This window comes from Lepisosteus platostomus, chromosome 27, assembly GCF_059453375.1.
Source record: "Lepisosteus platostomus isolate fLepPlt1 chromosome 27, fLepPlt1.hap1, whole genome shotgun sequence".
NCBI classification, from domain to species: Eukaryota; Metazoa; Chordata; class Actinopteri; order Semionotiformes; family Lepisosteidae; genus Lepisosteus; species Lepisosteus platostomus.
In genome coordinates, this window is record NC_142637.1 from 3,304,133 (window position 1) to 3,319,318 (window position 15,186).

The 15,186-nt window shown below is 45.1% G+C and overlaps 2 protein-coding genes across 3 annotated transcripts; one reads left to right on the plus strand and one right to left on the minus strand.

Moving 5' to 3' along the window:
- Nucleotides 1-2,775: 2,775 nt before the first annotated feature.
- On the plus strand, nt 2,776-6,519 carry LOC148639004 (uncharacterized). Of its 2 annotated transcripts, none has more exons than XM_088621770.1 (3): nt 2,776-3,044; nt 3,372-4,305; nt 5,104-6,519. In XM_088621770.1, the coding sequence occupies exons 2-3, from the start codon at nt 3,426-3,428 to the stop codon at nt 5,976-5,978; spliced, it is 1,755 nt and encodes a 584-aa protein (XP_088477896.1). In that variant the 5' UTR covers nt 2,776-3,044; nt 3,372-3,425; the 3' UTR covers nt 5,979-6,519. The 2 variants fall into 2 exon arrangements, with proteins under 2 accessions (XP_088477896.1, XP_088477894.1); XM_088621768.1 differs by having other exon boundaries at nt 2,776-2,999.
- LOC148639005 (solute carrier family 46 member 2) lies at nt 6,483-15,070 on the minus strand. The gene is made up of 4 exons (XM_088621771.1): nt 10,488-15,070; nt 9,360-9,443; nt 7,659-7,815; nt 6,483-6,835 (listed from the first exon to the last, which is right to left on the minus strand). Exons 1-4 carry the CDS (start codon nt 11,452-11,454, stop codon nt 6,745-6,747), a joined length of 1,299 nt encoding a protein of 432 aa, XP_088477897.1. The 5' UTR covers nt 11,455-15,070; the 3' UTR covers nt 6,483-6,744.
- Nucleotides 15,071-15,186: the final 116 nt, after the last annotated feature.

The window sequence follows — 15,186 nt, forward strand, 5'->3', positions numbered from 1 at the left end:
CTATCCTGGGACGTTGATTGGGAAATTCCAGAAGGGTGTTAACTGTCAGTAGCCCAGATTATCCCATTTATACACGTTTCCTACATGTCCAGCTAATCAGGACCAGCTCTTTCAGCATGTACTTCACTTCTTAGTGATGCCCATTGTTCAAGAAACAAAACAAGTAACAGTAGCAAATGGGAAAAATGTTCATCTTTAGTTCATCTTGCTCACTTGGATGTTAGCAGATCAGTGATCCAAGGATCTGTCCAGCTGTTTCTTGAAGGTTCCCAGGGGAACTAAATTCTGTTTCTGACTCCCACAATCATTTGCATAAATAACTGCTTCCTGGTCTCATTCGTGAATGCACTCCTGTTTAATTTCCGCCTGTGTCCTCCGACCCCTGTTTTCCTAATGTTGGCCCTGACGTCGTCCTCTGGGTCAATACCTTTCAGGATTTTACATACTGGTATGACGACCCCTAACAGTCTCTTTTATTCAACAATAAAGTTCCTGTCTATCTTAAAATACCTAAAGACATTCCTCTACAGCTGTGGTTTGTAACCTGGGGTGCGAGACGCCCTTCCTACGCTTGTGATACATTTCAGACACAGGCATGTAAGGACAACAACTTTGTTTCAACAAACCCGGGTAGTATAAGGTAAACTTAAAAAAGTGGGTATTCTTAATTTCACTGTAAACTTAAAATAAATATAGAATTCTAAAAAGTGTTATTTTCATGTATTCTTAACTTTGTTTGCGTGTACTCCACTTCGTGCTTGGTCTTGGCTATTTCTGTATGTATGATTAATTCTGTATATATTATATATTTCTAATATGTCTGTATTGAGGTTGCTCATTTTTATAAAGCAGAAGATAAAAATAAAAATGAATACATAATTATGTTATGGAAACAAAATCTTCAGTGTTTCTGTTTGGTAAAATTTGTTCGATGAATGCGAAACTCTGTTCTTTATATGCATCAGAAAATTCTTTGAAACATATCAGAGTCAAGGAGCTTTGCATGGTTTTGGCCTAATCTCAGTTTACTTCCTCAAAGTCGCACAGTTTTGCAATCCTGTTGGGCTTCTGCTTGCTTGTCTCCCCATCTGAGTTGGAGCTCTGCACCGTGTAGTTTGTTGGGGAGGCAAATAAGTTGGGTGCAATGCTCGGAAAGGTCACTGTTGAAGTACGTTATACGGACTCATTGCTGTGCATCCCACAAAATGTCCCCCACCCACCTCATTGCTGTGATGAAACCTGTTTCCTAGAAGGTTTAGGGACTGCTCACTCACAACCAAAACAGAAGGAAACTGCAGTGCAGAAATGCTGAGAACACAGAGAGTACAATTAGCAAATTGCAACGGCTAAACTGGAGACAGGAGTGCTAAGTGAAGACTTCCATAAGCCCAAAGGCTGAGTCTTCTGCATTCCCTGACATCTGCAGATAGTTAGCTATTTAGCATATTTGTTGTATGATGCCGCTGAAAAGAACCTTGATTTATAATTCATCAAGCTAATCCGGTGTTTTCTTTTTTTGTAAAGCTATAAGTGTCCATATAAACTGTAAAGTTAAGAGGAAAACGTTTTATATACACAGCATGCATAATTGAAACCATACGCACTGTGACCTAATGTATTTTAGAATGTCACGTTATATGTTAAAACCGTACGTTTTCACAAGTGTGGTTAACAACGAATTTGTTAAATCTTTCATGAATATAGGCCGCTGTTGGGAAAAAAATGACTTTGGTGACCTGGAGCATACGCAACCTAGGAGACTTAAAAACCAAGCACACAGCCGCGTCACTGTTTGGGTTTAATTTGCATAACTGGAACATATTTTTATTTCAGCACATCCAAGAAAAAAAGATATACATAACCAACAACCACAGATTTGCGTCACGTAAGAGATTTGTATTCTCGTCTCTATTTTTTTTTAAATTCCCGCCACAACTGACTATCCTTTGTGAAAGGCCTCTCGGTTTTTGCTTTGCGGTGGTTTTTAAAGTTACTGACCACCGTCATAATTCTGATATTAAATACTTATTAAAAATGCATCAAGTCAGAACTGACATCAACTACTATTTGGATGTTTTAAAAGCACATTTACAAAAGATTCACCTAATAATTAGTTTATGCGTATGCATTCTTTAATCGTTCTTTAAATCTTCAACCCCGAAGATGCTGTACACATCAGTTTTTGGTTTCGGCTGTATCTGTGTTAAAAATAAGTTTTTTTCTTTCGTTTTGAATTCACGTCAATCAAATATCTCAGCCTTCGTAATATCACGTGACTTTCGAAAGAGACTTTCAGCCTTTGGCTGATGTTCACGAAAGAAAATTCAAAATAGTAATTTAGAAGCCGTTTTAAAAACAGAACAGTCACTAAAACGCTGAGAGGGCGCCGATTTAATTCCTTCCCGTAAAACTGGATTTATGGACATTATTATAGGCGAATGACTGCCATCTAATGGAGATAGTAATTAACTACTGCTGCTTTCTTTATCAAACTATTTCAAAATACAGCCGCTGTAAAAATGCCACATTAAAAACAAACAAATATTACATATTTGTTTTTTTGAATGTATTAAAAATGTAGTATTTACAATTGTTCAAACCAAATGTGTTGAAAACACAAGGTGAATGAATACAAAATACTACATTCTGTTTAATAAACAAAAACCAGGGGGACACCTACATCAAGCTGCAGTATTTCGAACAAACACAGTTACGTTCAAAACGAGTGGTAGTCATGATGACATCGTGTTGGTTGGCAAGTTTATTTGAAAATGCTGGGCGCATTTTTTGAAGTCAAGCTGTCACTAGGAGCGAGCGCTCTCTCTGGGTCTAACGATCACGGGTGACAGGAGGGGGCTACTCATTAAACCACCTGTTCTGGACACTACTTCGAGCCCAGCAAGAGCAAGACACACCTGTCTCCTCACCTGTCAAGCGACCGAACTTCCGGACGTGCAGAGAAGCCCGCAGCTTCCCGGTTTCTTAAAGAAATGGCACAGGTAAAGACAACGTTTTAGAAGACGGAAGAACTAATTCACACATTTGTGAGTAATGTAATTAAGAACTAGGTGTATTATAATAATAATAATAATAATAATAATAATAATAATAATAATAATAATAATAATAATAATAATAATGCCTTTAAAGGTGGCTTCTCAAAGTGTCTTAGAGAAAACAAACAAGGAGAGGGGAGACCACAATTACATAAGTTACAATGAGAGTTGTAACTTATGCTGTAAAGGGGGTTGTAACAGGGCATTTCTACAGACTGCGAATGGCTCAGTGATTCACTGATTTAAAGGATGGAAATGAGACCGATAGGGAGTGTTCTTAAACTGACTCGCGTTCTTCCTGTGTCTCCTGGGCAGGAGAAGGTGGTGGGCTGCCAGCTGGATTCCCTGCTGGCTGACCTGACCAATCTGATGACCTGGGTGCACTCCCATGCCACCATCTGCCCGCAGGTGCCGTGGCACGAGGGCGTGCTCCGGACAGAGGAGGTGGGCAAGTGCACGGTGATATGGATGTGTGCAGCTGGGCATGGCTACAACTGGCCCCTCGCCCTGGCCAGGCCTCCGATAGCAGCCGGGGGGCACCGCGCCAGCCGGAAGAGGAAGCACCGGCAGTGGGATTGGCACACCAGATTCCGCAGGGAGCCCAGCGGGAACAGGGAGGGCGCCTCCAAGCTGAGCGACCGCAGCCCTGCGACCCCCTCCCCGGAGAAGAACGACTCCAGCACCGAGGGCGAGCTCTTCATCGAAGAGGAGGAAGAGCCCGGCGGTGGGGGCACCGCACTGGCCCAGCCTGGGAAGGTCGCAAAGGAAGAGCCCACAGACGGGCAGAACACAACTGCATTCAACATCGAGGTGAAAGAAGAAAAGGGGGCGTTCTGGGCGGATTACGGCACCCCACTTCAAGAGCAGAAGACGGTCGTGATCAATATGGCCAGAGATGAGCTTCAAGCAGAAGAAACCCGTGATTCGGAAAAAGCCAGGCTGCTCAGCCCTCTCAATGCCCAGCCCTGGGGTGGGACAGTCACCCCTGTGATGGAGACCAAGAGCGTCCCTGATGTTGCGGCAGAGTATATCATCATCAGCTCTGATACCATAACTTCCTCACCCACGGCTCATTCGGAGGCTGAAGACCTTCCAAAAGCAGACCAAACTGCCGAAGGCAATTCGAGCAACAGCAGCGTTATCCCCACAGCTGAACGGCCTGGTACATCTGAGGATTCTCCCTGTGCTAAGTTCAGCCTTTGTCCCGACGACACAAACAAGGAGACAGCAAAAAGCCAAACTACAAAAAGTGAGTTTAGCGGTGTGTGAGAGTGAGTGTTATGGTCTCATGTCTTAGCCAGGACCAGTTGAAGGGAAAGAAAACATTTTTAATGTGTGAATGCATGAGCAAAATATGGTTATTGAAGCTGAAATATACATGGAAACATGTCACGTTTCATTCCAGGGACAATGACTTTACAAAATATTTTCACTTGGCACTGAAACCCTTTAATGCAGAAGCAAACCACCTTGGAACAACAAGTGTTAAGGTCTTTTCCAGAATTAGCAAGCACTTTATTGGTGGGAAAGGTTTAATTATCTGAAAGGAGGTGTTGTTTGACTTGAGATTCTGTAATGAAATAGAAGCAAGTGCCCAAGCCATCCACTTCTGGAAACCTCCTGGGGAAGCAAAGGCGGTGAGTGGGACCAGTAGGGAGCACTCCCCCCACAGTCTGTGTGAGTCCTAATGCCCCAGTATAGCAATGGGGACACTGTACTGTGAATAATGCGCCGTAGTTCAGATGAGACATAAAACAAAGATCCTGACTCTTCGTGGTTATTAAAAATCCAAGGCTGATTCTCAAAAATAGTATCTCTGAACTGGCTTCATCATTCTGCTCTCCTCCTCACTGAGAGCTGGTGTGTGGGGAGAGTACTGGTGCATCATCCAGGTGAGGCTGCACACTGCTGGTGGGGGAGGGGAGTCCCCATGACCTGTAAAGTGCTTTCAGTGGGGTGTCCAGAAAAACACTATATAAGTGTAAGGAATTATTATTAATTACTCATATTCTAACACATTGACGTCTCTTAACCGTTTCCTCTTCAGAGACTCCCAGAAGTGCGGAAGGTAAAAGCCGCGCTCGGCTGATGGCCGACGTCAAGGTCTTTAAGGACTGGCTGCGGGCGCGGAGCCCCCAGGAGATACGCCCCATGGGTGCCCTCCCCCCCCAGGAGCTGGACGCCCTGCTGGCGGAGTTCTTCAGCACCCTGCGGCGAGCCAACGGGGCCGAATTCAGCTCCGGCTCCCTGGTGTTCTACCACCGGGCCCTGGACCGCTACGTCCGGCAGGAGGGCTCCAGCCTGAGCCTGCTCAAGTCCCCCGAGTTCGCCGGCTCCCGGGAGGCGCTGCAGGCCCGCTTCCAGCAGCTGTGGTGGCGGGAGAAGGAGAGCGAGATGGAGGTACTGGAGGGCGTCAGCCAGGAGGAGGAAACGGAGCTGCGCCTGATGGGGGTCCTGGGACGCTTCAGTCCCGGGAGCTTGCTCAACCTGGTCCTCCTCAACAACATCCGCGCCTTCGGGCGGCGCCACCTGCGGGGCGAGTGGCCCGTCCGCTTCGGCAACTTCTGCCTGGTCAAGGAGAGCCGGACGAGCAACGGTGACGGCGGGGCGGTGGAGTACCTGGAGTGGCGGGACCCCAGCGCCTCCCCACCTCGGCCCCTGTGCCTGCGCGCCCTGCTGGACAACCTGGACCGCTGCCCCGTGCAGGACTTCAAGGAGTACGCCCGCAAACGCCAGACGGGCTACATCACTCCCAGCGACCCCTTCTATGTTGCCTGCAGACCCCTGCAGAGCCACTGGGATGACATCTGGTTCGTCCGCAAAGCCCTGACCTGGGCGCGAATCGAGAGGATGGTGAAGGTCCTCAGCCAGCAGGTCCTGGCCATCCGGAAGAGAAACGCCACTCAGTTTGCTCACACTTAGCGCCGAGGGGGGAGGAAATGGAGCGCTCTATGGTGACCACAACTTCAAAATCTGACTTCCATTAAAGATATTAATCAGCCCCCCCCTCCCACCACCTTCTGCTCCCCCTGACAAAACAGGAAATTCCACACAGAAAGAATGTTTAATGTTGAACTTGTTTCTCCTCCGCTAGCAGTCCTGGCGAGTCGGTAGTTGTCGTATGGTATTGTTTCCAATGCAAAAACTCTCCACCTCTTTCAGGGATGTGCAGTTCGATGCTTTGCAGTTCTAGCTTGCCATAAGCAACTCAGTTCACGGCTCCTCTACCACATCACTGTCCCAGTTGCCAAGACAGTTATTACACCTTAAATGCCACTCTGTGGCTGTTCCCCGTTCTCTTCTCTGTCCCCTCCCTTAAATACCCAAGAGATCTTATCTGAAACCCTTTATGTGTGTGTGTGGTGCGGTCAGCTTAAAAGTTGAAAGCATGACTATATCTCCAAGAATTCTGCTATTTGTAGGAGCTACATTAAAAAGCTAACTTTTAATGGCCAGACATCAATCACGGGTCTGATTGTCTTAAGTATATACAGAATTTCTGAAAGCTTTTGTTGGTATGTGGATAAGAAGAGTGAAGTTTCTGATTATGTCCTCAATTCTACTGGAAGCCTGATACAAATTCAAGTGTAGTGTTTTGAAAAAGTCATCTTTAAAGAATAAGTCCTAGTTTTAAGAAGAGCAGGGTGCACTCCTTTTTATGTGAACCAGATCTCATCAGGCAGTTTTTTCAGGGGTCTGCAGTGTTGAGAGTGCAGATGGGAGAATTCCTTCCAGGAATTTCTGTATATCCTGGCTTGGCTCTTCTCCAGTGCAGCCACCTGGTGAAAATGGGGCAAGGAAGAAGCCTTAGAAAGACATCATACTGAAATAGACACCTGTGGTAACTGCACTGCCAGAGTTAGTGATGTATGTATATTATAGTATGTGGGGCCTGCTGTGTGGAGTTCATATGTTCTGCCTGGGTTCCCTCAGGGTACAGTTCCCACAGTGCAGGAACATACAGGTAGGTTAATTCACTTCTGGGAAAACTGGCCCTGGTGGGACTGTGTGCGTGTCTATGTTTGTGTCTGTGGCCTGTTTTGGACTGGTGTCCTGTCCAGGGTGTAGCTGGCATTGTGCCCGTTGCTTGCTGGGCTAAGCTCTGGCATCCCATGACCCTGGATTGGGGTAGTATGTGCTTTAAATAATTTCTAAATGATACAAACAACAATTGCATTTTGTTTTAGGGATATGTGAACATTTTTTTCCGGCGCTCTGTGGTGCCACACACATATATACTGTACTTCCCTTTTCTCATTTCCTTTGGCCCAACCTTAAGAATTGTTTGCAAGAGCTATTTTAAATGCTGTAATAAAAGGAGAAGGCCTGGCACAGATCGCACACAACTACAGCAAAATAACCATAACAACAAGCACAGGGATCAGACAAAAATGTTTTTCTGTTAGATTTGTTTCAGGAGTCCCTTTAAACAGATGCCATTTCTACCACAGATAGGGAGACACTTTGGAAATATGCCACTGTCTTGGGGCAATCTCACTTCAATGTGTCGGGCTGTATATTATACACAGTGAATATTGTGAGTGACAGGAGGAAAGGAAAGAGGGAAAGCTGTTTGTCTGCAAAGCTGGGAGGCACACTTACAGGATGGGCACCACGCTGAGGTAGCTGATGAGGCAGGAGAGCAGGAAGCTGAAGCCGCTGTACCAGTCCAGGGTGAGGGGGTAGATGGAGGTGAAGAGGAGTACAGACAGGAGATCGGTCAGAGCCAGGCAGGACTGCAGCCAGCCGAAGACACGGCCTGCAGAAGGACACAAGTACAGGACCCACACGCCTTTAGACATCACCCTATCACAGACAAGACACAGCATTTCAGTCGTGATTTTTTGTTTTGTTTCGGTTTTGATTTTTTCTTGGGAATCATCACTGTATACAGAATTCTTCACATTTAAATAAACAAAAGTCTAAAACTAACAACAAATAACAGGTGCATTGGAGTAACTCAAGTGATATGAGAACTCATTCCATCATGTTCCAAAGTGCCACTACATCTTCATGATCATGCACTTGCTGTATATGGACCAATATTCACACTTTAGCAGAGCTTTTCAGAATCAAAGAACTGGTTTTGCATTGACTAAGACAAATTCTGAGCCAAAAAACTGTAAGTTCTGATTGCTGGATGTTTATTAGTGCACAGTACCAGCCACAATAATTCAGGACAACCTGTTTTTCCAGTTGCGATTTGTTCTTTCCAAGTCCAGCAACAAATTAAAACATTCAAACATTAATCTTTCGATTCTGAATATTATGGGTTATGGCCATAACATGAGTTTCTCAACTCCGGAAGACTAAAAGCAATGAGATTTTTTTAGATATCTTTCCAGGATGTTGCTCCTTCCCCTGAAACGTCATGAGCGCTAGAACCCTCTCTTCCTGGACAGACAGCCTTTTAGTAAACAACTCGACTACCACCTAGTGGAGCAGTGAAGTATTACACTACTTGCCCTATACTCGTCAAATGCAACCAACCGACAACACAATCAGCTGATTGCCAGCTTTGTCGTTGCAGTAATCAAGCTTTATTTGGAGCTGAAATTTGCAACCCAAGCATGAGCATGTAGATACAGAACAGGTGAGGGCTCAGCAGAAAGGGGGGGGTGCAGGTTTTATATCACAAGTCAGAGAGCGTTTTGAGTCAAAATATTAAACTCAGCTCCAGCAAATGCAAACAAAACATCATTATTTTTAACCTTCTCTAATTTTGCTATTTTTACTGCAGAGCCCTTATTCTGTACATGATTCTCCTTTCCGTAATCTAACTCCTAAATCCATCCTTTATGGAACACGTCTGTCTCTTAAACCAGGGGCTTTGAAACTAGCTTTGAGTCCCCTCACACTTACATGTAGGGCAGAATAGAATTGTAGGCCAACAGATGCAGCATAAGTGCTATAAGAGTAGATTCACCTTTGAAGAGAGATGCTGTCACACAGTTGCTAGACTGGGATTGAAAAGTGTCCACTTGTTTTTGTGGCCCTCCTAGCCGGCCCCTAAATGTTCTGACTGAAAACTCTTCTATGAAGGATTGTTTGAAATAAATGAACGAACAACACAGGTCAGATGCAGGAGTCCTCAACGCCCTGTCTCGTCAGGTATTTGTTGCACCTGAAATGCTTAATTGAGCTAATTATTTTTCTTAATATATCACCATTTTCCAGTTCTTAAGATGCTGGAGAATTAAATCGAATGAACTGTCTCCTGCCAAGATGGGTGCCTAGGGGCTGTCCACAATCAGCACCTCCTGAGGCAGAAGAAGGCAGCGTGACAGTATGACAAGTTCTCACCATACAGCTGAGCGTCCGTTATCTTGGAGAGCTGGGATTTGATGGTGGGCATTGGGATACAGGCGAACATCATGATTCCGCGAGCTGCAGGGGGACATGGAGTTAAAATTAGCAGAAGCTAGCTGTAGGCAAACCCTTACTACAGGAAGCTGGAACACTGTGAGCCAGGTGTATGATGAGACTGTTAGTACCTCTGCTGATCACTTGCACATTGTGCATTAAGCATATCAGCTCATGCCTTCAATCAGAGGTTTTAAAGCACTCAATGTAGATTTAATGAAATGAGGAATCCTTTTATCCCTTAATCACTTTACTCATAATGAGCTCACAGTTAAGGAGTAATGCTTTATGGGCAAGTGCAATCAGTGGATTGTGTGAAGGGGTGGTGTGTAATTATATGGATTGAGTGTAATTGTGGGGGAGCAAATTTACAGGGTAGTTATGTGGATTTCTTTAGGAGTGGGGTGAAATGAATATTTACAGATAGATGTCTGTTATGTTATATTTATTTGTAATGTTTTGCATGTTTCTGTGTGTGCAAAGCATAACTGCTTTGAATGAAGCCAAATTTCTGAGAAATCAGACAATAAAGTATTATTGTTTCATATGAGATTTATTCCCTACAATATTCTTTGCAATATTTTCTATGAATCAAAATTATTTGCCAGTAGTACTCACTGTTCACGTGCCTTTTTGTCAAATCTAATATATTTTGAAATTGCTTCTTAGCAATTACAGTGGCCTGGCAGCATCTCCAGAGCTGTAATTCGACTTACCAGAGGTCTGCTATATTTGTATTAGGCATTTTTATCAATATACGATGCTGAGTGCCTGATTCATGCATTTATAACATCAAGGCTTAATTCCTGCAACTCTTTATTCTATGGGCTTCCTAACACTCTTCTACATTCTATCTGTATAAGCCTGTATGTTCTGGTTGAATTTAATTTATTTTTTCATAAATTATTGTACATTGTACATTTTTGTCTTTTTCTCTAGCACTTTGTACAGCACCCTTGGGTTTGGAAAGCTGCTTTATAAAAAAAAAGTGATCATTATTATTCTTCCCTGTGAACCACACAACCGTTTATTCGGGATTACAGCCAGCTGGTGAGCTCTAGTACTCACCCAGGAAGTAGACCCAGCTTTGGCTGGCGAAGGCCAGCACAGCCATGCCTGTGCAGTTGGAGACGATGCCCAGGAGGATGAGCGCCCTGTCGCCGAGCCAGCGGGAGAGCACCAGCACGCCCAGGAAGCTGGTCAGGTACATGGCATTGGTGGCAGCCCGCCCATAGCCTGCCCACACTGAGTCCCAGGCCAGGGGCGGCTTCAGCACAAAAAGACACAGCACGTTCTCTGCCCCGGACATGCCCAGGACGAACAGGATCATGGAGGCAAAGAGGAGCGCCAGTGCGCTGCGGTCGATCGGCCCTCCCTCCGGGGAGGCGGCCAGCTGGCGGTAGCCCTCCCGACCTCCCGTGCCGGATGGCGAAGGATAATCCAGGAGGAACAGGGAGTAGAGGAGCCCCACTGCACACACTAACAAGGCCACCACCGTCAGTGCAACCCCCGACTGGCCCAGCCGGTAGATGTACCCCGACACCAGCCCCCCGGCGATGCCCGCCAGGCCGCTGAAGAGCTCCACCGTGTTGATCCGCAGGCTGCGCGCGCCCTCCCCCGACCGCAGGGCTGCCACCGACACCAGGCCGCCCCAGTAGGCCGGCGAGCCCCCGCTCAGCCCGTGCAGCGCCGCCCCCAGGTACAGCACCCACAGCGGCAGCCGGAGCAGCAGGAAGAGCAGCAGGAGCGCCTTGCTGAGCACCGAGCCCACCTGGGGCACGGCCAGCAGGACGCGCGGCCCCCTGCGATCCGCCAGGCGGCCCAGGGCCACGGTGGAGAGCAGGGACAGCAGGGAAGCCAACGAGCTCTGGACGAAGAAGAACCGGGAGGAGAGGGCTTGGGCCTGGTCGCTTTGCCCCATGGCCGTTTCCAGGCTGCGGTTGTAGACAGCCAGAGTCAGGGCAGCATCGTAAAAGGAGCTGCCCACGGTGTTGATAATGACCACAGGCTCCACCAATGTCAGGAAGCCCACCATGGCTGCTCGGGCACAGGAGAAGAGATCGGGTGCGTTTCTAAAGCTCCAGGACCGTCAGTGCACCATGTTTAAATTTCTAATAATACAGGCAAGTTCTAGGGCTTTCTAGGTTTTGAACAGTGACTTTCAAACTAGAAGCGCATATTCAAACTCACATCCGATAGGTTATTGTGCGTTACTGGTAAGTCGCCTAATTCTTAACTAGCCAATAGCGAACAATGTCTTCAAACATTCTGAAAATTAAATCATTGGTTTTGTAGTGTCAGTGCAGGTAAGGAAAATTGCAGATTCAAATCATGAAAAAAATCCTTACCAGGGATTAAAGATTAAACATCCACACGCTTAGGAATCAATAAGAAATCAAGTGATATCCAGTAAGTCCATAAGCCTTACAGAAAGAAATAATAATCACTCTTATGGCAGTAATAATCTCCAAGGTTTCAAAAAGCTTTGACTTAAAAAAAACTGCTGGATAAGACTACAGGTAAAAAGCTAATAGTAAAATAAATATACAATTCCTGAATGATGGATCAAAAAGTGGGGTTTCTGGTATTTTAAGAACAGCTACTGTACATTCCGGGCTTGAAAGATGTTGTCAGAAACAGTCGTTTAAGAAAAGCAATAAAACCTAAAGATTCCAAGTTAGAATTTGGAAAATCTATAGAAACTATAGAAAAGTTGTCTCGTATGGTGATGGAAGCTTTGGATATCCGTATCGGCACAAAGATCAGTACTTACATACATTACACGTAGCAGTTAAATCATACCGACTAGCTTCGTCACCAAAAACGCGAATCTTCTCGGCCAGAGCAGAGAGCCATTTCAAAGAAGGCCCCTGACGTACAATTTGACTGGCAACGGTATCATCCAGAGTTTTGACCTGAAAGATCGTGCTTGATCCCGTGTCTGTCTCCTGTATGACCCCAGCTAGAGAGAGTCAGGAGAGCGTCCGGTCGGCGGATGGTACAGCACTTCACCGCAATGCTCACTGACAGGCATCAGTTATAAAGAGCAAGTTATAGAAGAGGAAGGAACACAGAGGAATGAAGTGAAAGTGGATGTGTAGGAAAGCGTCTAAATAACAGGTTGCTCTGTAATTGAATCTGGACTCGACAGGAGACCTGCAGTAACATGTAACGTCATGGACTCTCTTTCTGCGTGTGTGAGGACCTCTGATGTTTTTTTGTGCCATATCCTAAGTTGCCCCTATCATTCTTGTTATACGTTTTGAGGACTAAATACCAAGGGTGCCCAGATATAATAATCAACCAAGCTTTTTTTATCCACACAGCATTTCACAAGAGTGTAATTAACACAACGACAGAAACCAGTAGCTCCCAGCAGTGTGGAGTTAAACTATAGAATAAAAAACTTAAAACATACTTATAATAATACTGCCAAGTAGTAAAGATAATAAGCACAGTTCCAAACTTTAGGTTATCATTTCAGGTTAAAACATTTTATTGAAAATAGCGCTGGAGGGTTTCTTTTATTAATAGGGGCAGGTCAGCCCACAATGTGGGAGCTCTGAAAGAGAATGGTCTGCCACTTACGGTTTACAGTTTTTTTTTATCTTCCCTAAGGATCCTGGGCAGAGCCACAACCTCAGACCCATGAGAATGACTCGAGAGAAGCAGGTCACCCGTTTTTTCACAAAATCAGAGACCACAGTCATACAGAGCTTTATAGGTCAGAAGCAGGGCTTTTTACTTGACGCTGAGCTCTACAAGAGCCAAGGCAAAGAAACTGTGCCAGCACAAGGGTCGTATTCAATATCTGGGTACTGGAACTCTTATGGAGGAAATTACAAAGACAGATGAGGTGAACTACGAATTAGCTAAAGACATCCACAACACCAAGAGTAGCTAAACCTTGTTGAATCAGCTTACAAAGGCAAAGGTTAAGGGAGTGAACCCAAAAATGAAATCAAGGATTGAGGGGACACCTTGAGGCTCCTTGGATTGGGATCAGACCCCCCTATAATCCTCTGTGCACCCCAAGCCACTCTGATTCAGTCTTGCCGCTGGATAAGCCTACAGCAGTTCTCCTACTGCAATAGCTCTCACGTGCTGATGGCCTTGTGTGCAGCTCTTCGAGACCTGCAGCAGCAGAGAAGCAGCAACAGGGACAGGTGTTTGCAGGGAGCCCTCAGCCATGTTCCCAGTTCTCAGCTTACATAAAGACTCTGGCTGCAGCTGGGAAATAATATGACTTAAAATAACTTAGAAGAACACAGTACGATACAATCCGAACACACACCGTAAACCCCCGAGAAGCAAAGCTACTTGATAAATGCTTTTAGAAAACTGAGGTCACAAGTCTGTGGAAACTTCTGTGATTTTGACTGTGGGCTGTGACATTTATAACAGCCTTTGTGAGACAGAAGCAGGAGGAACAGTCCAGACCATAAGAAGAACTACCACGCTTTCATATTGACATAGGTACTCCTGCTTGGGACTTACCAACCACTGTAAAGAACTGCCATCTTTTACTTTCTAACGCCCCCTCGGAGGAAACCTTCAGTTTCAGTTATTTTTGGCCGCCTTGAAAAATTCTGATGAAAGCCACACAGCTTCTTTGTCATTAAAGTAATACTTTCCACTGCATGTGACCATGATAGGTTGGCATTTCTGTTTATTAACTACAGTACACAATGAAATGGGGAGAAACTACAATTAATCACACTTGAGCAATACGAACGAAAACAGGAAGCTCCGTCTGTCAGAATTGAGGTAGTGGTAGTAAATTGAGGTAGCGGTTCTGCAGGACTGTTTTTTTTTAACAGGCCGGTTGTCCTTAGAACAACACTGATAGTAAGGAGTCTGTGCTCTGTACCAGCACCCATCCTAAAACTACAAGAGTGGCCTGAAATATGAATATTTTGAAGAGCCCTTAATGTTGGAGAATTAGCAGGTAACTGGTGGCATTAGCAGGTTGTAGCTGAAAAGCGTTCGAGGTCAGAATTACACCGTAGGACTCTTGTATGGAGAAAGGGAAGAGAAGATATGGAAAAATAGGTGCCAAGAGTCCCATTATACATTCAAGCATCGACACAATTAATAGGACCTTTCATGTTGTCTCCTGTTGCTCAGCCAAGTAAGTGGTTTTAGCCATTCTGCAAGCCAGTGTTGACAGAAAAGTAATGCTAGCACAGTAAATTCACCTCCTCTTAACATTAACATACTCTAGAGAATCCAATTAGGAAGCACCGAAGAGTAACCTGGAAAATAAATCATCAGAAACATGACATAAAAGGAATGAGACTTCGCTTCCAGCAGATTTTGTTTGTATTGTTATCGTATGTGGATTCTTTGCAGAGGTGTTCAGATTAATTTCACCAGTGATTAAAATGATCTGAGTTCTGGAGCACCATCACGAACATTTATGGGCACAGGTTCTGCATGGTTCTGCTCCAGTTTTGCTTTGGCCTGGTTTCCAGTTTCAGTGCCAGCCTGAACACGATTTAAGGCTGCTATCACAATGGATTTACAACAGCAAACTTTCAGAAGGCCATAACAGCATTTATTCATTTAAAGCTGATAATGAATCCATACACAGAGAACCACATCCCAGCTAGTACTGTATGTCATCGGATTTTGCTGTACCTTAGTGACGAACAGGGAGTACAGCATGTAAGAACAGACTGAAGTGTGCACTGCTGTGAAATAAGAGATTTCAATCAGTGTGAAAGGAGGGGGTCTGATACTTAGCCCATTTAAATTATTACACTGT